The sequence below is a fragment of the Sorex fumeus genome, unplaced genomic scaffold (assembly GCF_029834395.1).
Source record: "Sorex fumeus unplaced genomic scaffold, SorFum_2.1 ptg000010l, whole genome shotgun sequence".
NCBI classification, from domain to species: Eukaryota; Metazoa; Chordata; class Mammalia; order Eulipotyphla; family Soricidae; genus Sorex; species Sorex fumeus.
The window spans coordinates 35670058-35695061 of NW_026606067.1; the positions used below are offsets into that span (position 1 = coordinate 35670058).

At 40.6% G+C, this 25004-nt stretch overlaps 1 protein-coding gene and 1 pseudogene across 2 annotated transcripts in view; both read right to left on the minus strand.

Moving 5' to 3' along the window:
• PLD1 (phospholipase D1) overlaps positions 1-25004 on the minus strand; it is a 226047-nt gene that overhangs the window by 162994 nt on the left and 38049 nt on the right. For both annotated transcript variants that reach the window (XM_056110701.1, XM_056110700.1), the window contains exons 2-6: positions 17146-17337; positions 16777-16904; positions 7491-7636; positions 7183-7288; positions 5618-5683 (exon numbers count right to left, since the gene is read on the minus strand). In XM_056110701.1, the coding sequence (XP_055966676.1) occupies positions 5618-5683; positions 7183-7288; positions 7491-7636; positions 16777-16904; positions 17146-17305 (606 nt within the window). In that variant the 5' untranslated portion in view covers positions 17306-17337. The remainder of the gene's footprint in view (positions 1-5617; positions 5684-7182; positions 7289-7490; positions 7637-16776; positions 16905-17145; positions 17338-25004) is intronic.
• On the minus strand, positions 776-883 carry LOC130020205 (uncharacterized; annotated as a pseudogene).

Genomic DNA, 25004 nt, shown 5'->3' on the forward strand with positions numbered 1-25004 from the left:
GAACTTGTGTAAGCACAATAACCAAAGACAAGGTTCCAGAGGCCAGTACAGCGATAGTACAGGGTGTAGAGTGCTTGCCTTACATGTGTAGCCAACTCCAGTTCAATCCCTGCTACCCCATACGCTCCCCACCTTCCCCCGGGCACCATCAGGAGTCATTCCTGAGTGCAGAGTCAGGGGTAATCCCTGAGTACCACGGGGTGTGGCCCAATCCCCCCACCACCAAAATAAAGGTGTCAGCACCTTTCCCAGGAATGTATTCCTTGCAAGCATGTGTGTGAACTCTGAGGTGACCTAGAATGAGCACTACAACCAGCATATGTGAGAGCAGCAGAATGAAAGGAGTGGGATGCCTGGCAAGCAAGTATGCAGGAGCTGCAGCTAAAGAAGTTCAACCCTCCAGTGAGCACCAGCAGCTAAGGATGCGTTTGATCTCTGTCACTGCAGTAACTCAACAGAAGAAAAGAGTGAAAGAAGTACACTGATGATGGGTGTGGTGTTGGAATCACGTGCATGGGAAACCATTATTAACACTGTTGTAAACCACAGAAACTTAATTTTAAAAATTTAATTAAAAAATAGAGAGCCCTTTCGCCTTCTTCCTTCTGGAAAGAAAGATGGCGGCTGCTTGGGAGCTTTGTGGAAAGCCAGGTATGAACTGGTCGTGATGGCATTGGGAGGGTTGGGGGGGGGGTTATTGGGGTTCTTCGTGGTGAAAAATAAGAATTGGCAAAGGGAAATGTGTTTGATATTTGCATGACCGAGACCTAAACCTGAAAGCTTTGTAACTTTTCCCGCAGTGATTCAATAAATAAATAAATTAAATTAAAAAAAATAGAGAAAGATACTACACTTGATCTTAGCCAAAAGGCCGAGAAGCAATACCAGGAATTTTACTCCATGGCTTGGAGGCCAACCACACATGCTAGGGGAAAAGGGAACTCAGATAGAAAAGGGAACACCAAATAAAGGTGTTGGGAGGAGCCTCCCAGGATGGGAGAAGCATGCGGAAAGTAGACTACAGACCAAACATGATTGTCACGCATTGCCTCTTTTGCAAACCACAACACCCAATAAGAGAGAGAGAACAAAAGGGAATGCCCTGCCACAGAAGCAGGGTGGGATGGGAGGGATGGGGGGTGGGAGGGATATTGGGATCCATGGTGGTGGGAAATGGGCACTGGTGAAGGGATGGCTATTTGATCATTGTATAATTGAAACCCAAGCACAAAAATTTGTAAGTCTACAACTGTACCTCATGATGTCTCACTAATAAAAATTTTAAAAAAATAGAGAAAGAGGGAGGAAGAAAGGATGGATTAAAAAAAAGAAAATTTAGAAATCACAGAAAGAGTACAAAAACAAAATTGCTAACCTAGGTCCAGGAAGATAGCTCAAGTGGCCAGAGCACATGTTTTGAAATGCAAGCATGCAGGAGGCCCAGGCATGATCCACATCACCACTTGGTACAGTGTGTAGGGCACTTGCCTTGCAAGTGGACTACCTCGATTCAATCCCTGGCATCCTACAAGGTTCTCCAAGTCTACCAGGAGTGATTCCTGAGCGCATAGCCCAAAAGTAACCCTGAGCACTGCTAGGTACCAGCCCCCCTCCCCTCAAAAAAAAAAAAATAAAAACCACATCACCTCTTGGTTGCCATGAACATTTCCAGGAACAACCCCAAGCACTGAGTCAGAAGAAAATCCTTGACCTCCAGTTGTAGCACCACCACGCCCCAAAAACCACCTAAATAACTGTTCTATCCAAAAAAAAAATCATTGGAAATAAATACCTAACACAGATTTATTAGATTGAAAGAAAGATGGCAAGATCAATTTTGAAACTAAAGCAAAAAACACATTTTTAATTTAATAGAGATTCTGTTGTCCAAACGTCTTAGTGTTATCTTTAGTGATAAGAATGTCTTCCTTTATTTGGACAGCTGGCACTTGGGAGTAAGGGTTTAATCATCAATGTAGCCTGAATATATTCCAGAGAACTTATTGATTCCTTGAGCAATGTATTAATCAATATCTATTTTTCACCTATGTGAAATTGTGAAAAATATGAGTAAGTGTTGGGAAATCAGAAGGCAAAGAGTCTCCAGGTCCCGGGCCAAGGAAAAAATCTTAATTGTGTGTGCTAGAGGTGGGTCAGAGTGAAGCCCATCCTATCACTGTACACAGGCTTCTCCACCCCATGTCTTCATTAGAAAGAAAGGAATTCAGAGGCCCCTTTTCACCCTGAGCTGACAAAGGTTCAAGTGAGAGCCTGGAAGAAAATGCTCCAAATTTAAGAAAGATAAGAGCAATTGAATCCCCTTTAATGATGGAGCAAGCTCAGTGGTTCCAGGTAAGGCTGCCTTTTAAAGAACCTAGTGAATATAGCTCTAGAGAACCCCTCTCTCTAATCTAGGGAAGGAACTGAGAAGATGGACCTAGACCCAGGGGCCACCCGCCCCCGCCCCATACACACACACACACACACACACACACACACACACACACACACACACACACACACTCAATCTGAAGGAAGACAACACAGCCCTTAAATTGCAGAAGCAGCTGTTCCAATCAGTCGGGTTTTTCTCTGTTGGCATGGCAACACTATGTGTCCTGATTAATCTTTAGCCTCTTCCCCTTAAGCTGCAGTTATTCATCTTACAAAACAAGAAAGAGAAGAATTCAGCATTATTGATCTGTGGGATGTTTACCCTTCTATATCTTATCTCCACCATGGTGATTAGCTAGAAATCACCACCTTGGAGCTAAGGAATCTGAGTTACAAAAGTCAGATAATGTCTTAACTATTAACTAGGGCCTTTCCCTGGAAATTAAGCATTTTGTTCCACTTCTATATTTGAATCTTTTAACAGAAAAAAAAAGTACAGTTACTCTTTGTAATGACTCTGCCTTTCAATTCTCCAAAGAGAAGCATTTTTTTTTTTTTTACTACTAATTAGAATACCCACCAGCTAGCTAGTGGGTTTGGTACTATAGCAAAGGCTAAGACAATTCAGAATACGAAAAAAGAATCCTATTTGAGGTTTATGCTGCTGTACATCTGAGCTGAGAGTTTTTTAAAAATTTTTTGTCAAATGCATTTATCTGACTTTATAAGTAAAGAAAATGGAATAAATCACTCATCATCTTTGAGAGAAACGTCTGATGGTGAATCCATTAAGACACTAGGTTACAGTGACCTTTCAAAACCTGGGAAATTTTCAGATTTTTCAAACATTTTTTATAAGGAAAGGAGTTTAAAAACAAGGAAACTTGGGACCACGGAGATAGTACCAGCAGCTAATGTGCTAATCTTACACATGGCAGACTTAGGTTCGAACCTCGACAACCCCTGAACCTGCCAGGAGTGATCCCTGAGCACTGAGGCAGATGTAAGCCCTGAGCACCACCAGTGTGCCCCCTAAAATAAAAACAAACAAAAATGAAGAAACTCTTCACAATCCTAGAAGAAAAAGTAACAGTCTAAAAACTAACTGAACCAAAGAAGGAGCTTCCTCTGTCTAATGTTACTGAAATCAAGGAGATCTGATCCCTAACCTACAATATATATCCAAAATAATTTACAATAGTTTGGTTTTGCAATTTATAAAATATAAATTATGTGATCACATAAAATCATTTTTAGTATGTACTTGCAAACAGCTTTAATATTTCTCACAATTATAAAAGGATATAGATGCCAAACTATCTTCACAAATATGAGGCCAAGGTCTGAAAATCTGATCTCTAGGCAAAATTTCATTGAACATCAAAGTAAGATAATATTAGAGAATTAAGATGGATCAAATTGTGCCCTATGATTCAATCATCTTAGAGACTGTGTGCTGTTGGCAGAAATAAGTATCATAAAAAAAAAATTGAAGTAAGCTCTATTTAGTCTGTTGTAAACCAGGATTTGCCTTACAAAGGAAATATAAAGAAGTCATTCTGGAATTTCTACAGGCAATATAGCTCAACTTTGAAAAGATTTTTATGACTGGAAAGATGAAAACGAACATGTCAAAAAAAGTAAATATTCTTGACTTAACTGAGAATCTAGAATGTGGTAGCAAAAAAAAAAAAAAGATGAACTCTGAAAGCACTGTTTTAATATTCCCCCAACTCCCATTAAAAAAAAAAGTAAAAATATTCATGCAGAGAGAAAAGTAAAGGAAATGGAAGACTATTGCATATAATTACAAGTTTATATTGAAAATAAAATTCCCTTGGGTTGGAGAGATAGCACAATGGATAGGTTTGACCTTGCATGAGGTCAACCCAGTTTTGATCTCTGGTATCCCATATGGTCTCCTGAGTACCTCCAAGTAATTCTTGAGTGCAGAGGAGGAGGCCCTGAGTATCATCAGGTGTGGTCACCAAACAAACAAAGAATCCCCTATTAAAAAGTATATCTGATTTTGGAGAATACAGTGGAAAGCAGCATTTTTAGTAATAATGTCAGAAATATTTTTACATTTCACATTCTTTCGAAAAGTACATTCCTGAACCCTACACCTGTCACTGTCACTGTCACTGTCCTCCCGCTGTTCATCGATTTGCTGGAGAGGGCACAGTAACGTCTCCATGGTGAGACTAGTTGTTACTGTGTTTGGCATATCAAATACATCAAGGGTAGCTTGCCAGGCCTTGCCGTGCGGGCAAGATACTCTCAGTAGCTTGCCGGGCTCTCCGAGAGGGGCGGAAGAATCGAACCTGGATCGGCCGGGTGGGCCACATGCAAGGCAAATGCCCTACCCGCTGTGCTAAGGCTCCAGCCCGGTCCAACACCATAACCAATAATTTATATATATATATATATATATATATATATATATATATATACAAATAATATGATTAGTGCGTTCTCCACTGCTGGACTTTCGGAGTATTAAAGTCTCACTTATTAAAAGCAACCCACACTAAGGGTCTTTAAGTGGCAGAGCTCCTAATGTTCTGAAACCTTCTGGAAAGTCCATTTCCTCCAGTTTGCCACCTGTTTCTAAGCCCCACCACTACTCTTTTCTCTGATTTCTCAAGAGACTTTTTTTCTCTCCCAAGCTTTTCCCATGCTTCTCACTTTCACATGAAAAATACAAGCCTTTCCTAAGCATATCAAGCCAATCAGATGAGTCTCAGTGGGCTTACTGTAATCTTTGAGTATTCAACTCTGCTCAAATGTTTTCATCACTTACTACGCAGCGGTTTTTCTTCAGGGTTATGAATTATTTTTACATTAATTTTGAAGCTTGAGGAAAGAAGGAGGTTGATTTTTGAATAATCTAGCCTGCCATAATACACTTTTCACATTCATTTAAATGTATTACTATACACACATTAAGTTACATTTTAGGTCTTTAAATTCAACCCTTAATGTCATATCAACTTTATACTCTGCAATACACACATATACACACAAATACATATATGCTGAACCCCATCAACAACACAATTCATGTAGAAGATAGATACAAAACATTTCATTTATTTTAACCAAGATATAAAGCAGAAATGTATGCCAGTAGTGGCTAATACAAATGAAATAATCCAAAATGTAGCTGTCACTTTGCAGTTTTAAATTACTTCAAAAATATAAATCACTGAATAGTACTTACTGTTGCATGATAATTTTTATACATGGGCATTTTTAGCAACTTTGTCAAATAATCTTCTAGCTGTTTCTGTAATAAAAATATTTTAAAGAAGAAATAACATTACCATACTTATAAGAATTCTCAACAGTTAGTGACAATGGTGTGATCATTATTACCTATTAATATCTATACATGATTATTACCTATTAACCTCTGTCCATTATGCAATCATGCATTAATAGTATTACTATAAGCAATGCTAAATAGCATTAAGGCATTGTTATCAAGGTACACTTTGTGTAAGTAATATTATTTAAATACCTTCTTTGTGCTACTTAATTTTTCACATATTTTCAGTAGTTAAACAATTGCTGACAAGATTTATAGCATGCATTGTTTAGATCTTTCATAGTCATGAATAGAAGTTCTGACCAAAGTAAGTATTTGAAATCATTAACCTTCTCAAAAACCTAAGTTTACCCATTTCTATAACTAATTTTACTGAAAGATGTACTATAATTATTATCTTTTAGAGTGAAAAAGAGATTTAAAAATTTTATACAATGTGTACTCTGATTTCAAATATATTCAGTATGGAAGGAGTCATAATTGGAAAAGCATCAATTTTAAACTCACAGAATCATCACTTTCAACTGGATTTATGTATTTTTGCATAATGATCCCAAACTGTAAAAATATTATGTCTAGGTAGTTTAGAAAACACCTATATGTTCCAGATTCCTGAAAAAGACTTTAACCAAGATGACAACTATAAAAAAGAAACCAAACTTCTCTTCCAGAACATGAAAGTCTCTGATTGTAAAAAAGGAACAAACGTTCATTTATTCATTTTCTTTTCTTTCTTCTTCTTTTGTTTTTCTTTTTGGGTCACATCCGACAATGCACAGGGATTACTCCTGGCTTTGTACTCAGGAATTACTCCTGGTGGTGCTCAGGGGACCATATGGGATGCTGGGAGTCCTACCCGGGTCGGCTGCATTCAAGGCAAATGCCTTGCCTGCTGTCCTATTGCTCCACTCCCTTATTTGTTCATTTTCAAGATTTAAAAAAAAAACAACTATCCAACCCAGCTTTCTCTACAACAAGCTCGTAAAGAAACAGCCCCCAGAAGCCAGTCTTCTCCATAGGTCTCTGCCGCACCCTTGCACTGTCTGTGCTCTGCCCAGCTCTTCTCAGACCCTCACTGCCCTACTGAGAGTTGCGGATACGTTATTTATATTTGAGAGAAGCTACAAGTACAATGCAAACACACGGAAATATATAATTTTAAAAGACTACATATCCAAGCCCTGAAAAATGTGCCCAACTCTGGGTGCCCAGGAGGTTTCTGTAGACAAGGCAAAATTTTTCATGCCCAACAAAGTCCATATATACTTCTAAGAATTAGAAATCTTCTTCAATCTCGGGGGCAGAGAATCCTGGGCAAGAAGGGACTGACAACTGGCCACGAGAAGCCTGGTTCAGAGAAAAGTTGAGGACAGAACACCCCACCCATCCATAGATTCTGGAACTCTAAAATGTTGCAAAATTCATGTTCTAAGCCACAAGAGCATAAAAAGACTTACCCTCTTACCAGAGAACTGCTCTCTATTCATGTTTTCAGATGAGCTCGGAAAACTGGGCATCTCTCGAGGTTCCTCCCTTTTGACATTTTGTCTTCTGAATGTGTGTCTAAACACACACACAAACAAGAACAACAAAATTAATTAGATTATCTGAGTCATGACTCTCATATTTCATGAGGGGACTTACTTTCAAAGAATCTGTTTAATTGAAAATATCCACCCACAGCTAACCAATGAGATGAATGAAATGCTCTTTCTGTTCAACTTGTATGTTGGCATAACTCTATAATGAATTCTTCAACAGTTACCTTTTGCTGGGAAGGGGGATTCGGATGAAGGCTTTGTACTTGAGCAGTTCTCTGTGAAATTCTTGAAAGTGCTTATATTTCCTCTTAACTTGCCACTTGAATTCCCCATGTGTTAATTCAATAGTATAAAGATTGATACTTGCCACCTACAATGATCAATAAAAACTATTGGTATTTTAAAAGCAATAAAAATTCCAGATAGCATCTGTTGAGAACAATAAATACTATCAAAGTTAATTGTTAAATGACACAAAAATGATTTTCAGTCTGGCTATTATGTTTTGTGTAAATACTTAAAAATTAATTAAAAGCAACTGGTTACATTAAAAATATATTTATCCAATAATATATATGTATAAAGCAAGCTAAATCATACTAACTCTCACAAATAACACTGATCCAAATACACAAAAACACACACATACACACACACACAAAACCAAGTAAAGGAGACAAGGAGAGCTGGCTTTTAATTAGCCATCAGGGGTTTTTACAAAACTGTAAACAGAGAATATACACTGAGAAGGGTGAGCGGAAGCTGGAGAAAAAATAATCCATATAACCCACTCCTTGCTGTTCATAATGATATTAATTTTTCTCTAACACTTTCTAAGGTCCATCCCAGTCTACAACATCTCTCTGTCTGAGGTACTGCCTTCCTGTGACCAGGAAGAAACAAGATCACCAGAGAGAAATAAGCAAAAGAGCTTGCAATATACAAATTATTCCTCAAAACTTTGTCAAAATGGATCTTCATTATTATTTTTAAAACACATAAAAGTGCAAATAGATGTTGTTGTCAGTGAAAAATTGTCACTGCCCACTGTCCTCCCGTTGTTCATCGATTTTTGCTCGAGCGGGCCCAGTAATGTCTCCATCGTGAGACTTGTTGTTACTGTGTTTGGCATATCGAATACATCACAGGTAGCTTGCCAGGCTTTGCCATGCGGGCGAGATACTCTCATTAGCTTGCCCGGCTTTCCGAGAGGGGCAGAGGAATTGAACCCGGCTCAGACGGACCGGCTGCGCACAGGGCACGCCCTACCACTGTGCTATCGCTCCAGTGAATTATTACAATAAGAAATGCCAATAAAACTTGAGGAATGGAGAAATGGTATAATGAGTTTCACACTTGCAATCAACCTGGATTCAATTCCCTGACCCTCATCTGGTCCCCTGAACACAGAGCCAGGAGTAAGCCTTGAGCACTACTGCATGCATCCCAAAGGCAAACAAAGAAAAACTTTGGGGTGTTAGGAGTCTTGAGCACTTGATCACTTGACATCCTGTTTTTCATCGATTTGCTAGAGCAGGCACCAGTAACATCTCCATCCGTCCCTGTCGCATGCTAGTGTAGCCTAATGGCATCTGCTGACTTTAGGAAGACAAAGAGCCTCAAACCAATTGTTCAGGGTCTTGATGAAGAAGTCTGACCATCTCATACGTGGGCAGCCACACAATCTTTTGACGTCCCACAGAATCCAGTCGGTGACAGCTCTAGTCCAGCAGTCATCTCCAAATCACATTATGTGTCCAGCCCATCTGGTTTTCGACACCTTGGCAAACAAGACAGCGTCCCTAATTCTCCATCGTCGATGGAGGTCAGAACTCCAGATTCCTTCTCTCACTTGAGTGAAGCATGATAACCCAAGCATAGTTCTTTTCATTCCTCTTTGGGAGACCCGAATAGCATTCTCATCCTGTTTTCGTAGGGCCCATGTCTCTGAGGAATATGTTATGCAGGAACAATGGTGGAGTTGAAGAGATGTGCGCAGAGCTGGAGGTTCTTCATCCTCTTAGATATTTCTTCAACATTCTTGAAGGCGTTCCATGCTGTTCTCTTCCTCCTGCACAACTCAGGTGCCAGGTCATTCGTCATGTTGAGTTCTCGACCTAGGTACGCGTAACTGTTGCATTCGGAGATTTTTGTTCCATTGAGAGTGAATAGAACATCAGGAAAGAGTCTGTTTTTCATAAACATTGTCTTTGTGAGATTCAGCTGCAGTCCAACCATTCCACACTCAAGGTTGAAGTCAACCAGCATTTGTGCCACTTGGCTAATGTTTGGTATTAGAACAATGTCACCAGTGAAGCAGAGGTGGTGTAGTTGCCGACCATCTATCTTCACTCCCATTCCTTCTCATTCCAGTCATTGCATGACGTTCTTGAGGGTGACACTGAAGAGTTTCGGTGAAATGGTAACACTCTGCCAAACCCCTCTCTTGACATCGATGATCACAAATCACAAATCACAAATCATCCTGTTAATCGTCGATTGCCTCGAGCAGGCCCCAGTAACGTCTCCTTCATCCTAGCCCTGAGATTATATTCAAGGCTCTTTAGGAGAATGAAACCCATCATTTTTAGTGGTATTTGGCATATTGGGTACACCACAGGGAGTTTGCCACACTCTGCCGTGTGGGCAGGCTACATTCGGTAGCCTGCCAGTTTGTCCAAAGTAGGAATGAGATAATAAGATGTCATAATAAGATGTCGTGCGGCTGCAAATGCGGCCGCGTGGTTCCGGGAGCTGGTTTTTATAGTCTCTGAGTCTTAGCCGCTGATGGGATTACACAGCGCCAGGGGGCCAGTTGGTGGGTGTGACCCCCGCCTACTGGAATTTGGAGGATCTGGGTGGAGGATGCTCGGCCCAAATCCGAGTAGGCTTGGAGATCTCGGCCCCGGAACCCGTGTGGCTCTGTCCCTCTGCCAGTACCTTCATGTGTGCGGAGAGTGGTCTCAGCATGGTGGTGGCTGGTCCTGGAGGTCTTTGGCTGCTGGAGCCCTGGTCGGGGCAGGGAGGAAAGCTCAACCCGCTCACCTCCAAGGGGCCCCGGCGGAGAGGACAGTCAGGCGCGGGGGCAGGAGACTGCACTGTTCTTCTTCCGGGAGCTGGTTTTTATAGTCTCTGATAACTTCCTTGTAAAATGGTGAGATCCTGGTTATGAATCCATAATACATCATAAGACACTTAATACCCATTTTCCACGAGTACCGCACCATATTTGATGGGGTTCAAATATGGTTTGAACCATGGGAACACCTGCAAGAGCAATTAAAGGCCACCCTAAAAGCCTCTATTCCTCTTGGAGAGCCTGCAAGCTACTGAGAGTATCCTGACTGCATGGCAGAGCCTGGCAAGCTATTCATGGGGTACTCGATTTGCCAAAACCAGTAAATACAATGGTTCTCATTCCCCTGACCCTGAAAGAGTCACCAATATGGCAGTGTTAAGAAGGATAAGGAAGGAGAAGCTGATAAGATCTCAAGGCCGAACTAGGCTGCCAGAACGAAGGAATAAAATGACTGTCTGTACTTTAAATGCATGTACGCTGGTATCAGATGCATCCATTGAGGACTTGATGGTGTAAGCACAAAAGATCAAGTACGAGATGAGAAGGCATCAACCAAATCACACCATTTTCAACACTGGAGAAGAACTCTTCCTTGGAACATGTGACAAAAGAAGCATCGTTGGTGTTGGTGTCCTTCTCAACACGAACTTGGCCATGAGCATTGATTCATTCGAAGGTCTAACAACCTGAACCGGAAAATTACACTTGAATAGATGTGGCTAGATCTATTGATGGGGCATAGATCTCCTAGCCTGCTCGGATTGGGACTGAGCCTCTTCCATCCAGATCCCCTATCTTCCAGTATGTAGGCATTATACCCACCAACTGCGCCCAGCGCAGTGTAATCCCATCAATGGCCACGACCCAGAGACTATAAAACGCAGATCTTATTATCTAGTCCTTACTCTGGAGAACCTAGCAGGCTACCAAAAGTATACTGCCCACACGGCAGAGTCTGGCAAACTCCCCATCGTGTATTCAATGTGCCAAAAACCAGTAACAATGATGGTTCTCATTCCCTTGACCCTGAAAGAGTCACAAATATGGCACTTTCTAAAATCTCAGGGCTAGGACAAAGGAGACGTTACTGATGCCTGCTCAAGGAAATTGATGAACTACAGAATGAAAGATGTGGTTCACTGCCGGAAGTTTCTATCTTTGTTGTCTATGCACCAGCATCCAATTATGAGAATTTCTACATGGAGGTTCTATAAAGAAGATCACACCTTCTACAAGATCATTGTTGGTGATTTTAATGCCAAGATAGGGCTGAGAAGATCAGCTGAAGAACTCCACATCGAGACCCATGGCCTTGAATGGGGAATGAACAGGGGTGTGAGACTAAGTTCATCATGTCGACCAAGACCATCCATGGTAACTCACAATTCCAGAAGACCAAATCTAAATGTTGGACATGGGAGTCTTCCATCGATGGTTCCAACGAAATTGACCACATCACATTCAATCAACGATTTTGCCTGACCGATATTGCTGTTGTCCCAAAATTCCAAACTGGATTGGACCACCATCTCCTTCATGCAAAATTCTACTTCACGGAGGAGGAGAAAGGGCGGCAAAATTTAAAAAGAGAACTCCCAGAATTACCACCAACTGGGAGCTCTTTGGCACTACTGTAGCAATGTGGAAAGATGCCATCTTGAAAACATTGATGAAGAATATGATCGACTGGTTCAGCACTTCCATGATTGTGCGAGGAACACCAAGAGAGAGAGATAGCCACAAAAAGATGCCTGTCTTCAAAAACTCTTGAGCTCATTCACCAACGTGGTTTGGCACGAGCCTCAGGCAACCACAAGTGAAGGTGCGAGCTCACAAAGCAGTGCAGAGATGCGATCAAGGAAGACCTCAAAGAGAGAAGAGCAGCAGTGCTGGTAGATGTGGCAGAAGCCGGAAAAAGCATTCGCAATGCCCCCTGTCCTTCACCAGCTACAAGACCAAGATGACTGCCCTCCGATGTCCTGATGGATCTATCACATCGTCCAGAAGGGCAATGGAGATGATTATCCATGACTTTTACTCAGATCTCTTTGATAGCCACGTCCACCTGCCCACATACCAAATTCCACAGGATAGATAAGTTGTTCCCAACATTCTCCCTTCCGAAATCCGACACGCCATTTTGTCAGTAAAGAAGCGAACAGCACCCAGCCTAGACAAGGTCAGACTCGAACACCTGAAGAACCTGCTGTCACTAGTCATCAATACACTGGCTCGGCTCTTCACATGCTACCTGTCTGAACGCAAGGTTCCATCCCAATGGAAAACCAGCAGGACTGTACAAGAAGGGAGACATACACAACATTGGCAACTATCACCTGATCTGCCTGTTGTCTGTCGTCTACAAGCTGTTCTCTCGAGTCATCCTGAATAGGATTGGCAGAACACTAGATGAAGGACAACCATGCGAGCAAGCCGGGTTCCAAAAAAGGATTCAGCATGATCGACCTTATCCACACAATAACCAAGCTCATTGAGGTTTCTTGGGAGTTCAAGATGCTGCTCTGTCTAACGTTCATTGATTTAAAGAAGGCCTCTGATTCTGTCAAGACTGAAGCAGTCATCGAAACCCTAGCCAAACAGGGTGTTCAAACTCAATACCTCAGGATCCTCTGTGAGCTGTATTACAGATTCACTACCAGGAGTTTTGATACAGTATATGATGTCAGGAACTAGAGGAATATTTATAAACACAGTTAAAAGAAGTTCCCAGTGTGTATGTAAGAGGGAAGGAGAAAAGGATATGGAGGGAACTGTGCACTTCCTCAAGAACAGTGACTCTGCGGGAAGATGTAAGCACTGGACACAGGGAGAGTCCAGTGTCTCCCACTGAACTACTTTATCCAGACTCTGATGTCAGCAACCCCAAGATGAATGCCAGGCATTAATGTTATTTGTCATATTGTTGTAACTTCTAAAGCATGATCACTCTCCATAGCTGTAGTACATAAAACAGATCATGAGAGTCAATGAAACTTGAGCCTGTAAATTCATTGACAAATATACAAATAAACAAATACCACCATAAATCACTGAAAAATATACAAATATACAAACATTACTCTAAATAACTGTATCATTGTATCATTGTCATCCCGTTGTTCATCAATTTACTCAAGCGGGTGCCAGTAAAGTCTCCATTTGTTTCAGCCCTGAGATTTTAGCTACTTAAGTCAACCTAAATCACTGGCAAATATACAAATCTGGGACTTATTTCATCTCTAGTCTGGATCCATGAAAGTTACTACAACCCAAAGCTGAAGGAGCCCCATCTGGGGGATCAATGTTGTATGCTATCTACCACCTTGGCCAACATTAAAGTGTTATCCTTTTCATACTTTATAGAAGTATGAAAAAAAAACTCACAGAGGCCAGATACTTTGCATTCAAGTGAGACACTCAATTTAAGATGAGAAACTCATTTTAAGACCAGAAAGATGATGCAATTTAAGCAAACCGCCACATTTTCCTGGAGTTTAGTTTTCTCTTTGTGAGAAAATTCAACACTTACAAAACATTGCAAATGCCAAGTTTTATCCCTCATAACATAAACCTGGAACTTCTTAGCAACTGTGAGGCAATGTGGTACAACAGAAAAGGCCTGTCACACATTCTTGAAAGGTTAGAATACCTATGATGCAGCCAACCAGCCATGAAGCTGCAACCAACATTACATTTTTTCAGACAAAATCCGAACATAATTACTAGTATAATTTGGAAATGAAATCATTGGAGTTTTACTAAAGGACAATCTTAGGAAGGTGCAACAGAGGTAAGGAAACCAGACACGATGGTGACCTGCAACTAGTAAAGGTAATCTCATCCTGAAGGGGAAAAATCAAGTACTGGATTTGGTGCTAAGTCAGGACATTAGGACGAGCCTCTGGATGCTGCTCTGAAAACAGGAAGCTGAACCGGGGCCCCATTTTCACATTAAGTGGGCAAGCTAAAACCTGTGAGTCCAATGATCTAGAGAAGTACAGCATGCTCTCATCTGCCCGCCTGGCCTTACATTATCTTGGATGTACAAAGCAGCAGTTTCCCCCTCTCTTACACATCACTAATCTGGATTGATTAATCTTCAAGTATCAGTATGAGCCTTCTCTTTGCCCTACATGTAACCAACTACAAGAATATGGGGGACGTAGTCTGTAGAGCCTACATGTCCAGCTCCATATCTTCCTCTGACACTTGTAATCGTAATAACATAGCTTTAACAAGACAATGTATACCCTGATGTTCTTTTGTCAAATGCTCATCCTATAACTGTTCGTGCTCTCATTAGTGAGTCTTTCTCTTTGATGAAGTCATTAGGATGTAACTGATAAAAAATAGAATAATAGGAGGCCTCTGACAGTTGGTCTTTGCCTCAAGCCAGATTGAGCCTTGTCCCTCCGTGCTCTTTACATTCTTCTCACATGTTTTATCTCTGTGCTTCTGACAGATTGATCAATCACTTTATGCAACACTGGAATTGGGAGGAAAGAGCCACAGGAGAGGGTTTGGGTACAGATAGAAAGGGAATAGGTTGCCTTTGGTCAAGGGATACAGGCAGCCCAGAGAGACTCCAGTCAATCTGGCACCTACCAGAAGGCAAATGTAAGGAAGCATGAAGGGCAGAGAACAGACAGGAGGCAGATAGAGAGAGGCCTGGAGAAGCAGGTGACAGCATCAGCATAGAGGGAGGCATGGCAACATTTGTCTCACTAGAATTTCAAAAGGGTGAGAACATAAATGCAACTTAAGTCATAAATTGGCACACAGTTCAGCTTAGAAATGAGAAAAAAATGTCATTTTAATTTATGCACAATCAGGCTTAACTTTCTCATTCTAAATTTGCTTGAATTCAAAGAAACAAACAGTTCCTTTGAAAGTTGCTGGTTTGCCTGCATCAGTATTACAATCATTTTATAATTGATTATCATTGATCATTATGAGTAATTTCACAAGACACCTCCTAATAATGTCTGGTATTATACAGTGTATGCTTGTATAGTACAGTATCTACTGTTGTAATACAGGTATAACACTAGCCATTATCATTAAATCCTCAGAGTAAGGGATCAGGAGACGCTTCAGAGGTTTGAGTGCCTTTTCTTGTGAGCATGAGAACCAGAGTTCAACTCCTGGGGCCACCATCCTGGCAGCTATGCTGTCTGAGCTTCCCTGGAGCTGCAAGGGAGGTCCAACCACACCACAGCAGTGAGCACTGCAACTTAACATGTGAAGCAAGCATGTGCACACCCCCCACCCAACACTGTCAGAGTGAAGAGGAAATATGTGAAAAACAAATCTGTAAGGGGTAGACTCTGTGGGACCCATTATACAGACAGGGGAACTAAGAGACAGCGAGGCTAAGTGATGTGCAGGAGATTTGAAGACTCAGTGGAATTAACCATGTAGTCACACTCTGCAACCTCTGCATTAAGCCCTGCATGCCTTTGCTTCTCAGTGAAAATCAGGTAGGCAAAATAATTGGTCAAAGGCCATCTCAGAATGGGTTGTTTTCAGTGGTGTGTCAGGGAAACTGGCTCCAACTCACAGGGGAGAGCCAATGGGAACGCTCTGAGTACCAGGAGCGATCAGGGTGGAGCTGTAGGCAAAACCCTCGGGACTAAGAGAGTACTATCCAGAAGTCATAGAGACAGGGTATCAAAGGCCATCCAGGCAGAGATTATCTACCCTTCTGCTAAGGCCATGTCTGGAGATTTATGGGAAGGGACATTGTGAAGGTGTGTTTCACCAGCATGCCCTTCAGACTTCATGAGCGTGAAATCCAGGCAGTAACAGTGCCAGCACAGCTACACTCAGCTTCTCATATTCCAGTCATCTCAAAGACTTCAGCTATGCCTGATGAACACCTGGGAATGAGCTGGAACAGTGGGGTGCCAGGAACAAATAAAAAAGCAGAACAGACCGTTAGAATACTCTCAGCAATCCAGCAATGGCATGGGCCATCCAGCACCCTGGTGGGTGTTCATTTTTGTTGGTTTGGGGTGTGTGTGTGTGTGTGTGTGTGTGTGTGTGTGTGTGTTTTCAATTCAGGTATAACATTATTTACTTGCTGAACAAATTTTTGGAAATAAAAATTAACCTTCCCTTGGTCTTTGTCTGGCATTTTGGGTGGAATGACTGCCCAAACTAAACAGAAAACTGAAGAGAAATAAAAGGGAACTATGAGAGGTACTTTGCAATATGGTAAACTGTGAATTTGTATACTGACTTAAATGTGGAAACAAAGAGAGAGAATAAGGGAAGAGGGGGAGAGCATTTAGAACATAACAAGAATATGAGGGTGGAAAAACAAACAGAAGCCCCAGCTCAAAATATTCCTAGCTGGAAGGGAAGCAGGTGGACATCAACGTGTTCATTCATACACATAGACAGACCCAAGGTGAGTCTATAGAGCTCACACTGGTAGCAGATGTGAAGCGCTCCACTTCCAGGACTTGGGCTTTTATTGGACAGCCAGAGAGATAGGTCTGTATGTTCGGCTCCTTAAATCCTTGAGTCTCATAGATAGCAGAGAAAGGGATGTACTCTGAAAAACAAAGAAGCGAATAAAGTTACTGCAAGAAGGCATGATATTATCTTCACTTGCCTTTTCTAGGCAACTCTTTACACAATAAGACCTGTGAAAGCATGAAAACACAACATAGGAAGCAACTCAAGCCCATGTGACAATACGTGCAAGAAAAACCAATCCTTGGCAGGTTGGAGCAAATGTGTGCTCTGCCCAGCAATCCCAATAAACTCTCCTCACTCAGCTTATCAGTCCTTACCTTCCTGTGTCTTTGGATCATCAGGAGACAAATCGTATTCCACCTCCTGTCCTTCAAAGTGGAGCTCTCTTGTGTCCAGATTTTCTATCAAATTACTCATGTCAGCAGCAATTTTCTGCAGTGCAGCAGTGTTTACTCGTGGCTCATTTTTCAGTGACATGTTAGCTTCAGGTGGAGGGACAAGCAAAGGGGCTGCAGAAGAAGAAAAAGGTTACAAAAACAGTATTATAGACAAACAGAACCCTCTTCCATCAGTTAAGTCCAGTCTTGCATTATTCACTGGAGAAGCAAGTCAGCTAGTTCTATGTGAAACCCAGTTATCTCAACCTGTTCTCTTTCTAGCTTGTAAATTAATTTGGAGTCAGGTAATTAATCGCAAGCAAGGAAAAAAAAAAGTGCCTCGTGAATAAACACTAACATTTCTCTCATCCAACTGTATGCTCTTGTATAGGTGAGAAGGGAGTCAAGGAGTATAGGTTTTAGAATAGATATTGCAAGAAAAGAAATTGATTCTTAACTAGTAAATACAGAGGAGAGCCTGAAAGATAGTACAACGGGTAGGATGTTTGCCTTGCACACAGCTGACCTGGGCCCAATCCCCTGAACATCATGTGGTTCCCCAAGCCCCACCAAGAGTAATCCTTGAGTGCAGATCCAGGAGGAAACCCTGAACACAGCTGGGCTTGGCCCTCAAACAAAAAGGCAGAGTGAAAATATATATATATAACAACACAAATTTTAATAATTTCTGATTTTAAAGTAGAACATTTTACAATAATTTTAGTAAGCAGATTTCACAGATTTTTTGTTCTTTTTGGGTCACCCCTGGCAATGCACAGGGGTTACTCCTGGCTCTGCACTAAGGAATTACTCCTGGAGGTGCTCAGGGGACCACATGAGTTAGCTGCGTGCAAGGCAAATGCCCTACCCACTGTGCTATTGCTCCAGCCCCAGATTTCACAGATTTTTTATGACATCGCACTCTTTATACATTTCCCCTGTAGGTGACACGCATCATCCATTTTTGTGAAATAGGATATTTGAGCCATGACTGTACCTGAGCTACCATGATGTGTGATTCTTGAGAGGCAATTGATTGGTGTACCTACTTTGAAAGACATCAAAGTGTGCGAATTATACTTCTCTCCCTTTTAAAGAAAACTGGCTCTATTTCATTCCGACATTTAATAACACAAGTCGTTGCACATCAGTACCCAGGGAAGAAGAGTTCATATAGATTTTATTTCTCGCTTAAAATACTGAACTTTAAGCCTTGAGCCTTGGCATCAGAATTGGATAAAAAAAAAATCTGTATTGTTTGACATTATCTCTATGGTATAGCCAGGCCATAAAATGAATGTGTATTCATACCTGCTACTCTTCCATATATGTTCACTTACAATCACAAATGGCAATCACAGAGAATCCACCATTCATCCACTGCTGTGGCAGCAAGTAAGATTATTTATAAAGATAAATAAAGCTCCCTGTATTTAAGGAGCACCTGGCGTGGGTGAAGGAAATCGGTTATATAACATCAAATTCATCCTTACTCTCCTCCAAGACATATATATCCTAAAAATGGTACAGACTGTAAGGGAGACTTAGTTGGGCTCTTCCAAAGTGTATACGGCACGAAGCACAGGGATTCAGACGAAAATGATGGGAGAGAGCTTCAAAGTTAGAAACTCAGCAAGCAACTTTACAAGTCTCTAAAATATGTACTGTTATGCCTGGTAGAAGAAAATCTCATTTGTAAATTCAAAAAACGGGAGTAGAAGAAGTTAATTCTTGTTTGGGGCGAGATCACGATCATTCTGTTGTTCGTTGATTTCCTCGAGCAGGCACCAGTAGTCTCCTTCTTCCTAGCCCTGAGATTTTAAAAGAGCCACATTCAATGCTCTTTCAGGGCTAGGAGAATGAGACCCATCATTGTTACTGGTATTTGGCATATTAAATACAACACGGGAAGTTTGCCAGACTCTGCAGTGCGGGCAGGATACTGTTGGTAGCCTGCCAGGTTCTCCAAAGAAAAATAAGATAAGAAGATGTCGCGTGGCCGCGAATGCGACCACGTGCTTCCTGGAGCTGGGTTTTATAGTCTCTGCGTCTTGGCCGGTGATGGGACCAACCTGGTGCTGGCGGCAGCTGGTGGGTGTGATAAAATTAATATAATTAAGTTTTCAGTGAGCAATGTTAATCACTGATATTTATCCATTTGGGAGGTAAGGAAACTTGGAGTCAAATATTGTCTTATTATTATAAGAATAGATTAGTCTCCCATATATCACTTCCCTTCAACTTTCCCCTGTTTCTAATTTCTATTATAATAGTGAGTGAATGTGTCCTGATTGAATAGTCTGCATCTGGTTTTGAGAGTTCTCCATATACCCTCATTATATACTCTCCATACTCTTTCATTATATCATCAGTAATGAATAATGAATGCTTTAAAGATGAGTTTGTTATACTACTTTCATAGCACTGTAGCACTGTCCTCCCGTTGGTCATCGATTTGCTCGAGTGGGCACCAGTAACATCTCACAACAAATTATGAGACTTGTTACTGTTTTTGGCATATTAAATATGTCACGGGGAGCTTTCCAGGCTTTTTGCCATGTGGGTGAGATACTCTCAGTAGCTTGTGGGGCTCTCCGAGAGGGGCGGAGGAATCGAACCTGGGTAGGCCCTGTTGGCTGTGTGCAATGCAAACACCTTACCTGCCATGCTAATATGAGAAATTTAGGAAGTCTGAGACTTGGAGAGATTAGTTACCTAGGCCAATATTTTGGAAAATTTGTCAAAGTTTATTCAGCTAAGTAATTAAAAGAAGAGATTAAACCTGATTGTCTCTTACTAAAAGGTCTTCCTTTATATTTTTCGTAGGTGTCAAGTGTCGTTGGAATAGATGGAAGTGTTAGTAAAACATGAACCTGAGAGCAAGTCTCTTTAGATCCTAACTCAGATGGAAAGAAAATAAAATTAATTCCTTTTACAGCTAAGCATCACAGATAGGAGATATTTAAACTCTTGTTATGGGGATAAGGGTGGGGGAACTGATTTCCTTTTCTATGAGTTAAGGAATCTGGGTGTCTCAACATCACCTTAACTAAAACCCTCATTATAGATAAAAGACACCAAAATATAAATTGTGCAGCTTTCCTAAATGTGATTAACTTAAAATTTCTCCTAGGGCAAGAAATTAATCCAGGTAGCTTTTCATAGGAATAAGAGAATCTGGTAGTACAAAGTTGCTTTACCTATACAATTTAATCAAGGTATATTTAAGTTTCACAGAGAACTCATTGCCCCTGGACACAATTGAAATATTTATTTTTTTCCCTCTTAATTTAACAGATACTTACTGATGCCAAAAATGCCCCAAGCATGGCATTACTTAAAGTAAAAGGTGATGTAAAATTTAGAAGAAATTAGACAAGGAAAAACTAAGTACGAATTTGCATTTCATTGCTGGTTATTCATTTGTAAGACCTGTGAGTATTTCCTATTGATTAGACAGATTTGTTAACTTTGCCAACTTTCTTAGTGTAGCAAGGAAAGAGTGACTTTTCTTCGAGGCAAAGTGTTAATGTTTTAAAAAATAGGATAATGTCAAGATGTGCTGACACCAGATAAATCTACACACAGTAAGATAACTCGGACGAATAGTGCAGAACCACTGAATTGGGTTAAAGCAAAGATCTTATTTCAGATAGAGCAATGAAGCATATTCACTTCTGAAAAACAAGTGTGAAAAAATAAAAATAAAACTTCTTATCATTTATCTCCAAGTTTTTACTACGTCAACATAATTTTACAGTTCCATTATTCAAAACTCACAGCCATACTTCCTACTATTTATTTAAGATTATCGTGAAAGATACAGTTAAGTAACTTGTTCAAGGACATGCAACTTGTGTCAGTGTTGTCTTTTAAAAAGCTGATTTTTCTGGCTCCCAAATAATGCACTTAATCATTATAAAGTCATTGAATATTTATCCATGTGATTGACCTTCTATAAAGTTTAAGTTCCATAACAAGAAAGAGTGTTCTCTACTATAATCACTATATATTGGAAGGGATCACACTAGCTAGACATTAAGTACAAATATAAAGACAACATATCCCAACAATTTCCCCACCTTTTTTTTCAGTGTCAATACCCCAGGGTTCACCCACGAAAAGCAGGCACTCTGACACTGAGTCATATCCCTAGCCTCTGAACATTTTCCCAGCACTTAAGTTTTAGTACAGAAATGATAGTACAGTAGGTATGCCCTTTCCTGCATGCAGTTGACCAAGTTTGATCCAGGAGTAAGCCCTAAGTACCACTGGTTGTGGCCCCAAAAGCAAGAAACAAAAAGTTGTAGGGTCCAATCTATTTTATTTATTTTTTGGTTTGTGGCCACACTGACTGTGCTCAGGACTTATTCCTGGCTCTATCAGAAATAACAGGGTTTAAGGGACCATATGGGGCGCCATGTACAAGGTAAGTCTGTACCTCTGTACTATCTCTCCGACTCTCAAATTCTTTTATAAAATTATGTGGAGTTTCATGGGACCTGAAGGTTTGTAAATTTGCTCATAGTTGTGTGATTCTACCATTTGAAAATGGAAAATGAACCAGATCGCTTGCCTAAGAAGGTCTTCACTAATGTATGTGGTTACTTTCTGTGACTTTTCATTAACAGTTTTATTGCTGATTTCACTCTTCAATAGCAAACTGTAAGGCCATCTCTGTGCCTATGTTGTCAACTCTTAATTGATTAACCAATGTTTTCTTTCATCTAAAATAATCTATAGTGGTGGGTGAGCAGCTGCCAGTTACAGTCTATCTAAACCAGCAAAGGGACAAGTCATCCAGTGTTTACCCTTAGATAAATGGAGTTGATTTTTGCTACCTCCTTATAAAATTATACTGCAAGATCATTATCATTTTGGTACCAAGAAGAGCTGGTGCTCATAGAGATAACAGCAGCTGTGTTTTATTTCTTTTGCTTCTGTATCCAGGAAATGAATGTTTGTTTGTTCATTTTAAATGCTGGTATTGAGTATTAAAATTAAAAATCTTTGCAGGGAATGTTTAATTACCCCATTATTCAATGGTTAAATCAGAGCAATCTAAAATTTCCTTCCAACCTCAATTTTCAATAAGATTAAGAAGTATAACAAAGGGAGCAGATATTTTCCATCTATGCAGTATGCAATAATCACTACCTTAAATAAAATAATATTGACTATAACTACCATATTAAAATTATAGTAGCACTGTAGCACTGTCCTCCCCTTGTTCATCAATTAGCTCGAGGGGGCATCAGTAATGTCTCCATTGTGAGACTTGTCGTTACTGTTTTTGGCATATCGAATACGCCACGGCAAGCTTGCCAGGCTCTGCCGTGTGGACTGGATACTCTCAGTAGTTTGCTGGGCTCTCCAAGAGGGATAGAGGAATTGAACCCTGGTTGTCACTTGCAAGGCAAACGCCCAACCAACTGTGCTATCGCTCCAGCCCAAAATTATAGTAAATTCATAAATATTTGCTGAATCATATGTGTCTTATATGCCATACACTGTGTAAAGAGATTAGTTACAATATATCACTGAATCTTCACAATATAAACTAGGTCTCGTTGTTGCTACCTGTTTTAATGAGAAGTTAAGAGTGTGTAGGAAACTCTAGACCATAAGCAATGGAAGTGGGCCACCCAGCTTGATCTGACTCAGCAGTCCAGCTACTTCCACCAGTCAAAGGGGAAACTGGGGGTGGCTGGAGGGATGGATACCAAAAGACATTTACTCCTGTCTTTAAACATCCTTAGTAAAATAATTTAAAAAAGTAATAACAGTAACAAATAAAATTAAACATCCATTAACTGTTACTTCTTGTGCTTTCCTTTTCTACTATAATATGCAAAATTCCCTGTGATTTTGACATTATTGTGTTTACCAAGAAAAATAAAATAAATGCCTAACACCCACCCTCTGAATACAATATATAAATGTGAAATAAATAAAACTTAAATCATTTCAAAGAAAACTCAGCCACAATTATTTCTTACTTGCCCATTTTATTATGTTGAAACTAATTGGCAGTATTATCATATAACCTCCCTAAATACATGATATGACAGATTTGCCCAAAACTCATTTGATGCTCACTGAAATGCCAAAATCATAGATACGATTCAAGTACTAAATATGTAAATTGCTAAATAAACAATTCTGGAGTTTAGATGATCTTGAATAAACATGTTTTGAGAAGTTAATACACATAAAAATGACCCTTGATGTTTACTTGGGACTATGAATTTATCTGAAAAAAAGTATCAGTTCCACAAATACCAATGGTGGGCTTATTATGCACCATGGATATGTTGTAGTAGACAGTCAAGTGACCAAGACTCTTTCCATCCCAATTATCAGCTTCCAGGATCTTAGGGTCTTCCCCATAACACCTGTGCTGCTTTTATCTTCTACCTGTGGAACTTAAAAGGAGTCAGTATGATTATGCTCACATACCTACAGGCAAAGTTAGCCCAGATGATTAATATTCATTTAATAATTAATAGAATTCAAAGGGCTGATCACAAGCTTTGCATGTGGGACATCCAGGTTATATCCCTGACACTATATATTCCTCAAGTTTGACGGAGCATAATGCTCAAACAGAACTGGGAGTAGTCACTGAACATTAATGGATGGAGACTCTGCACCCCCTCAACCCCAGACAAAGAAATCAAACGGAAACCATGACAAAAACTATTTTAGATGCGTTTCTTCATTTCAGTAATTTTCAGGGCTTTTAGAACATATTCTTTTCATCGCTTCATTTTTGGATTCATCTGGGGAACATAAAGTAACAAAATAGGAGACTAACACCCAAGAATGGCCGAGATTAGTACCAAGAATTTTACTCCATGGCTTGGAGGCCAGCCACACATGCTAGGGAAAAAGGCAGCTCAGAAAGAGAAGGGAGTACCAAATAAAGGTGTTGGGAGGATCCTCCCAGGATGGGAGAAGCATGCTGAAAGTAGACTATAGACCAAACATGACTGCCACTCAATGCCTCTTTTGCAAACTACAACACCCAAAAGGAGAGAGAGAGAGAACAAAAGGGAATGACCTGCCACAGAGGCAGGGTGGGATGGGGGGGGGAGGTGGGAGGGATACTGGGATCCGTGGTGGTGGGAAATGGGCACTGGTAGAGGGATGGGTACTTGATCATTGTATAATTGAAACCCAAGCACAAAAATTTGTAAGTCTACAACTGTACTTCATCGTGTCTCACTAATAAAAAAAAAAAAAAAAAAAGAACATATTCTACCTTTTATTTCTTACTTTAGATTCACCCAAACAAATAGGTCATGTAGCAGCTAACTTTCTAGTCAGGTTATTCTGATAATGAGGCCTGGATGAAGGACCAGTCCCAAGAAATCAGTAAACCTCCCGCAGTAAAATCAGTCACTAGAGGCACTCATCAGTCGGCTTCAGTTAACGCTCCTCTTCTCCCTGGTCTTTGTCTCAGTCCTGCTCTACCGACAGGACACATCACTATTAAAGCATTTTTATCCACTCAGGAACCCCTGTCCCCTTTGTAATCCTGTCCCCTTCATGACTTTGGTGTAGCCACTGAACCTCCAGTCCCATAAAAGAAGTGGCCATAATAAGTTGCATGTATTTTTACAGGCTCACAATATCCCTTCAAAATTCTGCCTACGGAGCTGCAATCAGGTGTTCACGTGCCAACATGTCATCTTACACTACTTTGGGGCCCTGTCAGGGATGGGGTGGCAGGGGAGTAAGAGAGCCTGTTTGCCTCCGACACCTCACTGAGTACTGCTGTATGAATACTCGTGTAT